This window comes from Giraffa tippelskirchi, chromosome 10 (genome assembly GCF_054371585.1).
Source record: "Giraffa tippelskirchi isolate mGirTip1 chromosome 10, T2T-mGirTip1v1.2.pri, whole genome shotgun sequence".
NCBI lineage: Eukaryota > Metazoa > Chordata > Mammalia > Artiodactyla > Giraffidae > Giraffa > Giraffa tippelskirchi.
The window spans coordinates 90,155,302-90,168,165 of record NC_137284.1 but is presented as its reverse complement, the minus strand read 5'-3'; the positions used below and the strand labels follow the sequence as shown (position 1 = coordinate 90,168,165).

General features: G+C 36.5%; 1 protein-coding gene across 8 annotated transcripts in view; it reads left to right on the top strand.

The window, feature by feature from the left end:
* Positions 1-12,864, top strand: part of CCDC146 (coiled-coil domain containing 146) — a 139,283-nt gene that overhangs the window by 15,617 nt on the left and 110,802 nt on the right. For all 8 annotated transcript variants that reach the window (XM_081535677.1, XM_081535670.1, XM_081535662.1 and 5 more), the window contains exon 2: positions 8,581-8,750. Coding sequence is in view for 6 of the 8 variants with exons in the window: in XM_081535670.1 (XP_081391796.1) it covers positions 8,592-8,750 (159 nt within the window). In the remaining 2 variants the exon portion in view is untranslated. The remainder of the gene's footprint in view (positions 1-8,580; positions 8,751-12,864) is intronic.

Genomic DNA, 12,864 nt, shown 5'->3' with positions numbered 1-12,864 from the left:
CCAGCATTTCTTGTCATACTTCGTATATGTGAAGGCATTCCTTTGGTTTGTAACTATAACAACAAGTTCTATAGTCCATGGTTTTGCACAGATCAGTCTTAAGGCCTTTTGGACTGACAATCACTGCTTTACAAGAATTAATTTGTTTCTAACTGATTTATACTCTGCTGGCCTGCTCTTTCCCAAAGGGCTCCTAGCCTTACATCTTTGTGGCGACAGAATTTGAATTCCACCAGCCTGCCTGTGTTCTTGATCCTGCTTTCCACTACTGGAGGCCTAGGGGCAAGGGCTTTGCTAAGACCGAGGCAAGTGTAGCACAGAGTAAAATGCAAAAGAGTAAGGGATCTAGAGCAGTAAACATGGGTTTGAATAAATACTGTCGTTTATTGCTGTCTGATCTTAGTCACATCATTTATATTCTCTGACCTTCAATTCCCTCACCTATGAAATGGAGATAATTATTCTTATGGAACATGGCTGTTGTAAGGATTAAGTAAAACAATATGAGGGAAAGTTTTGTTTAAATAGTAGGGGACTATATAAATGTTTTTATAATTAGGTGCACAGGTAAGTGACCATTGGTCAAGAGTAAGTGCATGCTTATGGGGGCAATCAGGAGGATATGTTAGAGACAAAAATCATGTCAGTTTCACATCTGTGTAGAAGAACTGTCATGGAAACAGTTCTTCCTGAAATAGATGGTACTCACCATCATGACCCAATATGTTACACCCACTCAAAAATGAGTAACATAGAGCTCCTTTTAGCAGTGCAGATTTCTAAGAAGAAAGCAGGAAGCTTTAAAGAAAGGATAGCTTTTCTTATATCTGTGTTTGGGGTGGGAGTGTGCAGGAGGAGGTGATAGGACCGTGAAATGAATTGGGAGTGGGGCTAGAGCTCTCTCAGCATCTTTCCATCCCAGAGAAGGGAGCTCATCCTGTAAGAGTCCTGGGTTCCCTATGATCATGGACAGTTAACAGATTCCTCACTGGCCGTGGTGGTTGTTTAGTCACTGAATCATGTCCAACTTTTGCAACCCCATGGACTATAGCTCGCCAGGCTCCTCTGTCCATGGGATTTCCCAGGCAAGAATCCTGGAGTGAGTTGCCATTTCCTTCTCCAGGGGATCTTCCAGACCCAGGGATCAAACCCATGTTTCCTGCATTGACAGGCAGATTCTTTACCACTAAGCTATCTGGGAAGCCCTCCTCATTGATTACACATGCATATATTATCATTTAAGACTTAACTCTCTAATACTGTGAACATTTACTTTAAAGTTTAGATATGCACTTGGAGCTTCCTCTCAAGAGTTTTGTTTTCTTTTAAGTGTATGAAATGTTTTTAATTAAAGGATGTCCAAGCCACATTGTTAGTTTAACCCTTTGATTTTGAACCAGATTTTATCTACTGACTGCAGTAGTTTCACTTATTTTTTTTCTGTGCAAGAATGGTTTTTTGTGGGGTTTTTTTCAAGATTCTTTTTTGAGTGGCTCTTTTTCTTTCTCATTTTTTTAGGAACAGAAAGAAGCTGTGGTTTGATTTGCTGGGTCTTTGAATGACAAAGCTTTTCTATTCCTTCTTCTTAAAAACATGACCTGAAATCTGTATCTATATGTTATTAATAAAAAAAAGTTTCAAGTCTAATCTTGTCTTTGCATGGTACTAATGAGTATTATTTAATTGTACATAGAATAAAGTACCTAGACATGAAAAAATTCAATAATTGTATCTGTTGCATTTAAGACTGCCAATGTCTTAATATCTGATAATGATCTTGTTGTTGTTATTGTTGAATTAATTGGATCCGAGGTGACTGCAGGCTGCATGTTGGGTTGGCTGCCCAGTATTCTGAGCCTGTCACACTGTGGACCAGAGGCCTCTCAGAAAGAAAAGCCTTCAGTGTAGACTTTAATGTTACCTTCAAAAGAGAATACACATGTAATCACAGAGACGCACTGACAAGATTGAGAGGCACTTGCCCTACAACTTTAAATATACCACAGTTTTTAACCCCATTTTGACATTTTTATGTTTTTTAATAAATATAGGAAACTGAAACAACAAAAAATTAGGTGTCCCAGACTTTTCCTGTCCTCCAAGGGGTCTAGCTCTGAATTATTATGTAATAATATAATGTAATTATATTATGTAATTATGTATAAATTATATATATGTATATATGTATTGTGTATAAATTATTTATACATAATTATGTATAAATTATATATGTATACATATATGTATATTATATATGTATGTTATATTATATTATGTAATTATGTATAAATATTATGTAATTATTCATGTAACTAACCTTTTATAGCAGTGGTGATGGGGAAAGGAGTATGTGATTATGTTTCCAGGGCAATTAAAAATGCTAAATTAAGAAAAATAATGCCCAGGTTCTGTGTGGGACAAAGAAATACTATGTTTGACTCTACATTACACCTCACTATTCTAAGATAAGCAAAATGTATGCCTGTTTAGTGACTAGTGATATCAAAAGGCAATATGGTGGTTTCCCGCTGCATCTATTTTGAAGCAAGCATTGCCATTTTACCTTCAAAGTCACATCATTTGTGTATCCTGCCCATTCTCTGGTGTGTGGGGTTTTCAGTTTTGTGCATGTGTTTCTTGTAAATGTCAAGACAAATCTCCTGAACAGTTCAAAATCAAGACAAAAAAACAAACAAACAAAAAAAAAAAAAAATCAAGACAAAATGATCACCTCTTTAGCTTTAGAGAAGAGGAAGTAGTGGTGTATCTTACAAAACAAGGCATGCCCTGCAATGTTTATTGCTTAATTATTCTTTGGGAAGCTTCCTATTTTGGCTCTATCTTTTAGCCCCGAGGTGAAGTGTGAATAATAGAGGAGTTCAGTGTTCTTCTGCAATGGGACTAAAGCTTTTACTTTTCTTCTTTCCTCCTTCACCGGCCTTTTGTTTTCTGTGTCAAAGCTCAGTACATGTCCTTTCCCTTGTAGAAAGCCTCAGACAGCCACGGCCTCGCTCCTCTGGACTCCTACAGTGTAGCATGGCGCTGCCTTGTTACAGCTCTCAGTACCTAACCTTCCAGTCAGGGTTGCTTCACTGAAGAACTTTCCCTGCGAATGGCACTCACTGGGAACATGTAGTTGCCCCATAACCCTGCTTCTGCATCCATGCTTTCACAGCACCTCTTTCAGTTACTCATAATTTGTATATTTATCTCTGTGATTCTGTGATTAATTGCCATCTTGCTCACCAGTCTGTGAACCACCCTGAGGTCAGGGACTTGTCTGGTTTTGCTCACTATGGCATCCATCTGCTACCCATAGCACAGGGACTGGCTTAAAGCCTCTAAATTGTCTCCTTGCCTCCAAATTCACACCCTTTCCAGATCATTCTTCTCACTGCCAGCAACATCTTTACAAATTCAGATAACTTCTCTCTGCAAAAAATGTAATGGTTCCCAATACATATAGATTAAAATCTAAATTCTAGGATACAAGATTCTTTTTAAGCCTTATCCACATTTCTAAGAAAATTGCTTTTTATTTAGGTTTATCTTCATGGACTACATTAAAGTCTATGACTGTGTGGATCACAACAAACTGTGGGAAATTCTTAAATAGATGGGAATACTAGACTACCTTACCTGACTCCTGAGAAATCTGTATGCAGATCAAGAAGAAACAGTTAGAACTGGACATGGAAAAATGGACTGGTTCAAAATTGGGAAAGGAGTATGTCAAGGCTATATATTGTCACCCTGCTTATTTAACTTATATGCAGAGTACATCATGTGAAATGCTGGACTGGATGAAGCACAAGCTAGAATCAAGATTGCCGGGAGAAATATCAATAACCTCAGATATGCAGCTGACACCACCCTTATGGCAGAAAGCAAAGAGGAACTAAAGAGCCTCTTGATGAAAGTGAAAGAGGAGCGTGAAAAAGTTGGCTTAAAATTCAACATTCAAAAAACGAAGATCGTGGCATCCAGTCCTATCACTTCATGGCAAACAGATGGGGAAACAATGCAGACAGTGGCAGACTTCATTTTGGGGGGCTCCAAAATCACTGCAGATGGTGATTGCAGCCATGAAATTAAAAGACGCTTGCTCCTTGAAAGAAAAGCTATGACCAACCTAGACAGCATATTAAAAAGCAGAGACATTACTTTACTGACAAAGGTCCATATAGTCAAAGCTATGGTTTTTCCAGTAGTCATGTATGCATGTGAGAGTTGAACCATAAAGAAAGCTGAGTGCCAAAGAATTGATGCTTTCGAACTGTGGTGCTGGAGAAGACTCTTGAGAGTCCCTTGGACTGCAAGGAGATCAAGTCAGTCAATCCTAAAGGAAATCAGTCTTGAATATTCATTGGAAGGACTGATGTTGAAGCTGAAGCTCCAATACTTTGGCCACCTGATGCGAGGAACTGACTCTGGAAAATACCCTGATGCTAGGCAAGATTGAAGGCGGGAGGAGAAGGGGATGACAGAGGCTGAGATGGTTGAATGGCATCACCGACTTGATGGACATGAGTCTAAGCAAGCTCTGGGAGTTGGTGCTGGGCAGGGAAGCCTGGCATGTTGCAGTCCATGGGGTCGCAGACAATTGGACACGACTGAGCAATTGAACTGACTGATTGTACCTTATCTTGTATGACACAGAAATTATTTCCCTGCATTCCTTCCTCTTTAGATTGTAAATCGCTTGCACCTTTGTAGACTCTTGGTCTTCATAAAACGACTCAATAAATGTTTGCTTAATTGATTTAGGTATTATGGAGATATATATGGCTCTAGAACCACTATACTTGATAGCTATGTAGTTCTTACACCAGGCATTTAGAAGTTTTATAAATATTCTCTTGTTTACATCACTGTGGCCTGTGAGTATATATTGTTGTTTTATTTACAGCTCTCAAGTCATATTGACTGCAGCATGATAATATTAGTACAATGGGCTTCGCTATATTAACTAATCCTTGAATATTTTTTTGTCTGTTAAACTTTGGTATCTACTTAAAGCCTTTCTGTCACTATATTTAACTAGATTGATTAGTGTTTTATATTTAATTCACATGAGACTTTTGCACTCGCCTCTATTGTGTTTTTTTACTTTCTTACTCTCCCTTTCTTTTCTAACGGCTGAAGTTTGTCTGATAATGTCTATTAAAATTCCATTAGTGTCCTTTAGTTGCTTTCCTATGTAAAATGTCTTACCTGCCATAAAATATTTAGAATGTTTTCAAGATAGTAGAGCCTGAAAACATCAACAGACTCAGGAATTTGTGCAAATTCAGCATGACATCTTCTTTTGTTGCCCAGGTAAGCTGTACCATATTTAAAGGTGCCATGCGCTGAGAAGATAGCCTGAGCTTCCGTTTTCAGGTTAATGCCATCTGGATTATAAAGATTCCAAGAGCCTTGAAAATATATTTTTAAATAAATTGGTGTACTTTACTTTGCAAAACTGTAATAGCATAAAACTGGAAACATTCCATATATTTATAAATAAAGGATTATTTGACTAGCTTGTGGCACACCTATGCAAAGGGGTGCCTTGCAGCTGTGAAATGAAATGAGAACTATCTCTACAAATATAGAGAAATATTTAGGAAGTTCTTCAGTATATATTATTAAGTCTAGATGTCTAGGTTTTGCTTCAAAATAATATGGAGAGTGGAGATGGAAAGTGAAAGGGTTTAGATAAAAAAAATTACTCATGAATTGTTATTTGTTGAAGTTACTATGGTTATGTTTGATATATTTCTTAAAGAAAAGGCTAAAAGAAAGAGCTGAAAATAACAGTAATGACCTGATTTTCTGAAGAAAATGTTTTGCTGGGAAAGCCCTAAACATTTTTCATCCATGAAATGATTGAACGTACATATTTTAGCTTATTAACACAAATCTAGATATGTCATCAAGCCATCTCCAGTTCCCTGAAGACTTAAACAATAAACTGACTAAGGTTGTGCTATCTTAATAATAACAGGTTCTATTTTTTAAAAAACTGTATTATGGCATTAAAAATATGTGTGTTAAAGGAGGGGCAGTCCAAACAATATCAATTACTATTAATATCACATAAAGAAAAACAACCAGACATTCAGTGCTTCATGATGGAAGTGCATGCTATACCTGTGAAGTGTTTTTGTAGCAAGAGGAGGAAGGCAAGTGCATGTGCAATTTATGGCTGTGGTGATAGTATAGCAGAAGCTAGAAGTCCAGAGGCATTATCACATCTAATATGCATTTTCTTTATGAAACAGAAAAATTAGTTACTATCACTTCCATTTTAGAGAGGAGAAAACAATGAATCAGTGATATGCCTGTGACCACTTTAATAAATTCAGGAATCAGAGCCTACCATGCCATCTAGATTCATATTTTAGAACATATTTTCCATATTAAAGGAAGGAGGATCCCTATCATCAGAGCAGGGATAACATAGACATGAGAGGCGAAACGTGCTCAACAGAACCTTAAAATTACATAGGCAGAACAGTCTTTGACATAAAACAGCAATATATTTTTGGATCCTCTCCTAAAGTAAATGAAATAAAGGCAAAAGTAAACAAATGGAACCTAATTAAACCTAAAGCTTTTGTGCAGCAAAGAAAACCATCAACAAAATGAAAAGACAGCCTACTGAATGGGAGAAAATATTTCCAAGTGATATGACCAATAAGGCATTAATATCCAACATATATAAATATCTCATACAACTCGACATCAAATAAAACAACCAATCAAAAAATGGGCAGAAGACCTGAAAACACATTTTACCAAAGAAAAATGTAGATGGCCAGCCAAAATGCACATGAAAAGATGCTCAACATCGCTAATCATCAGGGAAATGCAAATCAAAACTACAATGAGGTATCACCTCACTTGTCAGAATGGCTAACATCAAAAAGACCACAAGTAACATAATCTGGCATTCATGTGGAAAAATGGGGAACCCTCCTACACTATTGACGGGAATGTAAATTGGTGCAGTCACTGTGGAGAACAGAATGGGGGATTCCGCAAAAAACTAAAAATAGAACTACCATGTGACCCAGCAATTCCATTCCTTGGTATATATCTGAAAAAACACTAATTCAAAAAACTACATGTGCCCCAATGTTCACTGCAGCACTACTTACAACAGCCAAGATATGGAAACAACCTAAATGTCTGTCAACAGATGAATGGATAAAGAAGATGCAGAAAACCATTCAATGGAATACTACTCAGTCATAAAAAAGAATGAAATTTTGCCATTTGCAGCAACATGGATGGATTTGGAGGGCATTACACTAAGTGAAATAAGTCAAACGGAAAAAAGATAAATACTGTATGATATCGCTTATATGTGGAACCTAAAAAATGCAACAAACTAGTGAATATAACATAAAAGAAACAGACTCATAAATATATAGACAAACTAGTGATTACCAGCAGGAAGGTACAAACTGTAGGGTGTAACATAGGCTCAAGGATGTATTATACAACATAAGGAATAGAACCGGTATTTTGTAATAAGTGAAATGGAGAGTAACTTTTAAAAATTGTATAAAAATTAAAAAAAAATTAAAGCAAAAAGAAATTATGACAGTTGAAGTTATCCTGTCTAGTAAGAGAAGAAAGCAGGTACGCTCTTCTGTTGAGTGCACATTCACATATGCGGAGATCAAAAGAGCAGATTAGATTGGCAGTGGAGGCCTCTTACCGGCTCTCAGAGGAGCAGCCATCCCAGTGCCACCAAAGTAAACTGGTAGAGACCTTGCTAGCCAACACAGGGGTCCTTTTAGAAATGACTCTAGGTCCACTTGACTACATGAGCAAATCAATGGTCAATAAACAGGGCTGGTTTCAAGAATGCGTGACCTGTGCAGTGATAAAATGACCCATTTTTGAAGGGGCCTGTACTTGGCTTAATGTTCTGGTGTCACCAGCTTGAAATACTTAGTAGTTTTGTTTTGAGCTTGTATTTTGTAAGTGGAGTCTGATGGAACAGTTGAGCATATGCACAGGAGCCCAGGGGCCGGCCAGGTGTTGGGGCACACAAGCATACAGGCCTGAGCAGGGGCAGCAGCTGGCAGTGTGGGTACCGAGCAATTAGCCTGGTGGCCGTGTGCACAAGTGCATGCCCAAGGCAGAGTAGGGCACCACAGGGTGTTGTTTTTTATGTTTCCAAAAATAATTTGCATTAACTTTGTGCTTTATTTTAAGGATAAAGGTTCTGTTTATTAATCCAATCAATGAATAATAATTGAGTGCCTACTACAATACTCAGTGAACAAAATTAGGTTTATTTTCTGCCTTCATGGAACCTAAATTCTAGTTACTAATTATTTTTTCCAATTAATGAAATAATCTACTCTTTAAAATCGGAAGTATTGCTTTGAGTGTATCAATGGAGAGCACCTTTGCAACAAAGCAGTCTTTTATAGTAATGTGATTGCAGCTAAGTTTCCTGACCTATAATTTCATTGAATAGATTACTCTAATTGCTTTTATTATCCTATCCTCCATTAATTTTTACTTTATAACTGAAGATATCCATAAATAGCTAAATATGGAATGATTTTATTTTAGAATTGTGAAAAATGGAAGACAGTACCACAGACACAGAACAAGAGGAGGAAGAGGAGAAAGGTAGAAAGGCTCAAGAAGACCCCATTTATGCCATTGCACCCACAATTAATATCCAAGATGAGCGACTTGTTGATTTATCTACAACTCCAGCTTTCATTTGTCTGCATGAGGTACATATATATTTATTTCTATCTTTATAAATTACTACAATGAGACTTGCCTCCTTATCTACTTAAAAATTCAGATGAAGTTAATATCATTATCAAAATAATTTATTATATGTAATCTGTATGTGATACTTACTGTTTGAAGCTCTTTAAAATAATCCCTATCTTCTCTTCCAAAAGCCTATCATACAATCCTGGACTAATGCAGTAGTGTAGGTTCTGATACTTTAAAGGCATAATAAATCTTTACATACATGCAACTACTTAAGTACATTCTGTCTGTTGGTAAATTAATTAAGAGAGATTTCTTTCATTATTGGATAGACTACTTTGGTAAAATGAAGATAAAAGGTTTTGTCTTATAATGATAGACAGAATATACATTTAGTTAACTAAATGTGGTTACTTCAGAAGAGCACTGAAATATACTGTTTTCTGTTAGCAGAGAAGCAAAATAGGGAAAATGATTTTTGTTACATTTTTGTCTGATTTTTTTAAAAAATAAGATGAACATTTAGGAAATACCCAAAAATGAGGAGAATATTTTCTTTAATAGTAACTGACCACATAGCAACTTGTCAGTTTTGAGAGCTATACTTGAGAAAAGAATTTAGAGGATATATGAATTCTGGACTCCTACTTTACATGAATATAACTGAATAAAACATCTAAGAAATTTGATAGTAATAATAAAAATAAGCTAAAAAAATCTTTGGGTAAAATCAGAGTTTACTTAAAACCAGAAGCAAAAGTAAATCCCCACCCAAATATTTTGTTGGTGTAAATGTTTTGAATAATTGATTCTTGAGCTTTTGTTTTACATATACATATAAACCACATATCAGGCACACCTGATGTCAGTTTGTCCCATTACTCATGTTTTCAGCTTTTATCACTTGGTTAAGGTGGTGACTTCTAGCTTTCTTTTCTATCAAGTTATTGTTTTTCTTCTCAAAATTAATAAGGCCCTATGGGGAGATAATCTGAGGCTATATAAGTATCCTCTTTGAGGTCATTCAGTCACTAAGTCATGTCCAACTCTTTGCAACCCCATGGACTGCAGCACACCAGGCTTCCCTGCCCTTCACTATCTCCTGGAGTTTGTTCAAATTCATGTCCATTGAATTGGTAATACTATCTAACCATCTTATCCTCTGCTGCCCTTTTCTCCTTTTGCCTTCAATCATTCCCAGCATCAGGGTCTTTTCCAGTGAGTTGGCTCTTCCTATCAGGTGGCCAAAATATTGGAGCTTCAACATCAGTACTTCCAATGAATATTCAGGACTGAGATTGACTGATTTGATTTCTCTGTAGTCCAAGAGTCTCTCAAGAGTCTTCTCTAGCAGCATAATTTGAAAGCATCAATTCTTTGGCACTCAGCTTTCTTTATGGTCCAACTCTCACATCCATACATGACTACTGGAAAAACCGTAGTTTTGACTGTATGAACCTCTGTCAGCAAAGTGTTATCTCTGCCTTTTAATCTGCTGTTCTTCCAAGGAGCAGGCACATTTAATTTCATGGCTGAGTCACTGTCTGCAGTGATTTTGGAGCCCAAGAAAAGAAAATCTGTCACTGTTTTGATTTTTTCCCCATCTATTTGCCATGAAGTGATGGGACCAGATACTATGATCTTTGTTTTTTAAATGTCAAGTTTTAAGCCAGCCATTTCACGCTCTTCTTTCACTTTCATCAAGAGGTTCCTTAGCTCCTTTTCACTTTCTGCCATTAGAGTGATATCATCTGCATATCTAAGGTTGTTGATGTTTCTCCTGGCAATCTGGATTCCAGCTTGTGATTCTTTCAGCCCAACATTTCACATAATGTACTCTGCATATAAGTTAAATAAGCAGAGTGACAATATACAGACTTGTTGTACTCCTTTCCCAATTTGGAATCAGTCAGTTAGTTGTTCTATGTCTGGTTCTAATTGTTGCTTCTTGACCTGCATACAGGTTTCTCAGGAGACAGGTCTGGTACTCCCATCCCTTTCAGAATTTTCCACCATTTGTTGTGATCCACACAGTCAAAGGCTTTAGCGTAGTCAAAGAAGCAGATTTTTTTTTTCTGGAATTTCCTTGCTTTTTCTGTGATCCAGCAGATGTTTGCAATTTGATCTCTGGTTATTCTGCCTTTTCTAAACCCAGTCTGTACATCTGGAAGTTCTCAGTTCACATACTGCTGAAGCCTAGCTAGAAGGATTTTGAGCTTTACTTTGCTAGCATGTGAAATGAGCATAACTGTATGATAGTTTGAACATTCTTTGGCATTACCCCTCTTTGGGATTGGAATGAAAAGTGATCTTTTCCAGTCCTGTGGTCACTGCAGAGTTTTCCAAATTTACTGACATATTGAGTGCAGCACTTCAACAGTGTCATCTTTTAGGATTTGAAGTAGCTTAGCTGGGATTACATCGCCTCCATTTAAGTATCCTGCTCTGCTAAAATTTTCACCTACTAGTTTTACATGTCTGATGATTCTTGCCAAAATTAATTATTATTATGATGGCTGCAAAATGGCAAGTTTCTTATTCCATCATTTCTTCTACATTTATTAGTCAGCTTCCTACTGTAAGGTAGAATGTTCTCTTCTTCCTGTATCTATCAATCCATCCATCCATCAGGGTGACCTTATGAGTTCTTATTCTACTCAGTGAGTTATAATCCATCATTGCCATTATTCATTTTGATACTTCAATTGTCCCAGATTTGGCCAGTGTAACTCTTTCAAGAAGGCTCACTTACCCTTTTGACATGTTCCTAAGATTCTTTATGTACTTTTTAACTTTCTGTCATAAGAATATACGGCAGGTTCATCTTGCATTTTCTTTGCTCCAACTCTAGGATCAGCCATTTCTCAAAGGATTTTTAGTTCCCTTTTCAGAGGAGAACGATATTTGAAAACTAAGATCTCAGTGCTGGATGTGTTCACTGCTGACTGGACTGTCATTGCTTCTAAGTACTCTCAGAGACAGGAAATAGGCGCATAAATATATTTATTCTACACAAATTTATATATATTTCTATCTGTATCTTTATATATTTATAATGATGAGTTTATATCTCTATTATTAATATTTTCAAATGATCAAGGTTCTCTATTTCTGTTAAAATCCATCATATGTCTAACTATGAAATAGTATTTCTACTTTCATGCCACTATTCCTAATAATTCTATCAAATAAGGGAACAGTTTATTTCTACCAAAGGTTATGCTAACAATAAAAACTATAGTCAAATTTTTTAATCCATAGATAAAGAAACAGGAAATGTTTGCTTTGTAACGTTAAAGGAGAACTTAGGACAACTTCTCCTGAATATTGCTCTTCAAGGTAACGATTCATTAAATATTTCAAGAATCTGTTAATACTTATGTATGCACAAATTATAGCTATTAATCATTGGGTATGACCCCCCTAATAGAGTGGATACCTTTGATTGTAAGGTCAAAGAACTGTCCAACTGTTTTGAGTAGTATTTACACCAATGATTTTACTGCCTGAGAACTTTTTTTTTTTTTAGCCAGCAAAATCTTACAGAGTGAATTATTGGCTTCAAACAACTTTACTTCCATAATAAACACCCCTGAGGTTATTCCTATTGGCATCTATTTTTATTTTCTAAGATTCACAAGTCTAAGATTCCCAAGTCTTACAATTTTTTAACCTATTATATATAAGCCTTCCTCCTTCAGTTGTCAAACAGAAGTTGATTCTGCAGAATAACAAAAGTTCTGAAAGAAAGCAGTCAGAAATCCACTTCTAAAGATCCAGATGCTTGGCATTTCATTGAAATAACCAGACGCTGCTTACGCATTTATTGTTGCTAATGCAAGTCATACAATTGTCCCAGTGCTACTTAATTGTAAAGCATGGATGTCATGCTCTCATCTAACACTGCATACAGAATGTGTTCTGCAGTCATGGCACTCTGCGATTTGGGCCCAAACTACTTTTCCAATATAATAGTTCACATAGGCCCTCATGATCTTCTGTTTATGTTACTCCTCTTAGTATGGAGTCTCCCATATTTAGATGGCTAGGAAACTAGCAACATATTCACAAAGCATGATGCAAGGTCATGGCCACCCATAATCCTCCTATTCATGTTGCCTCTTG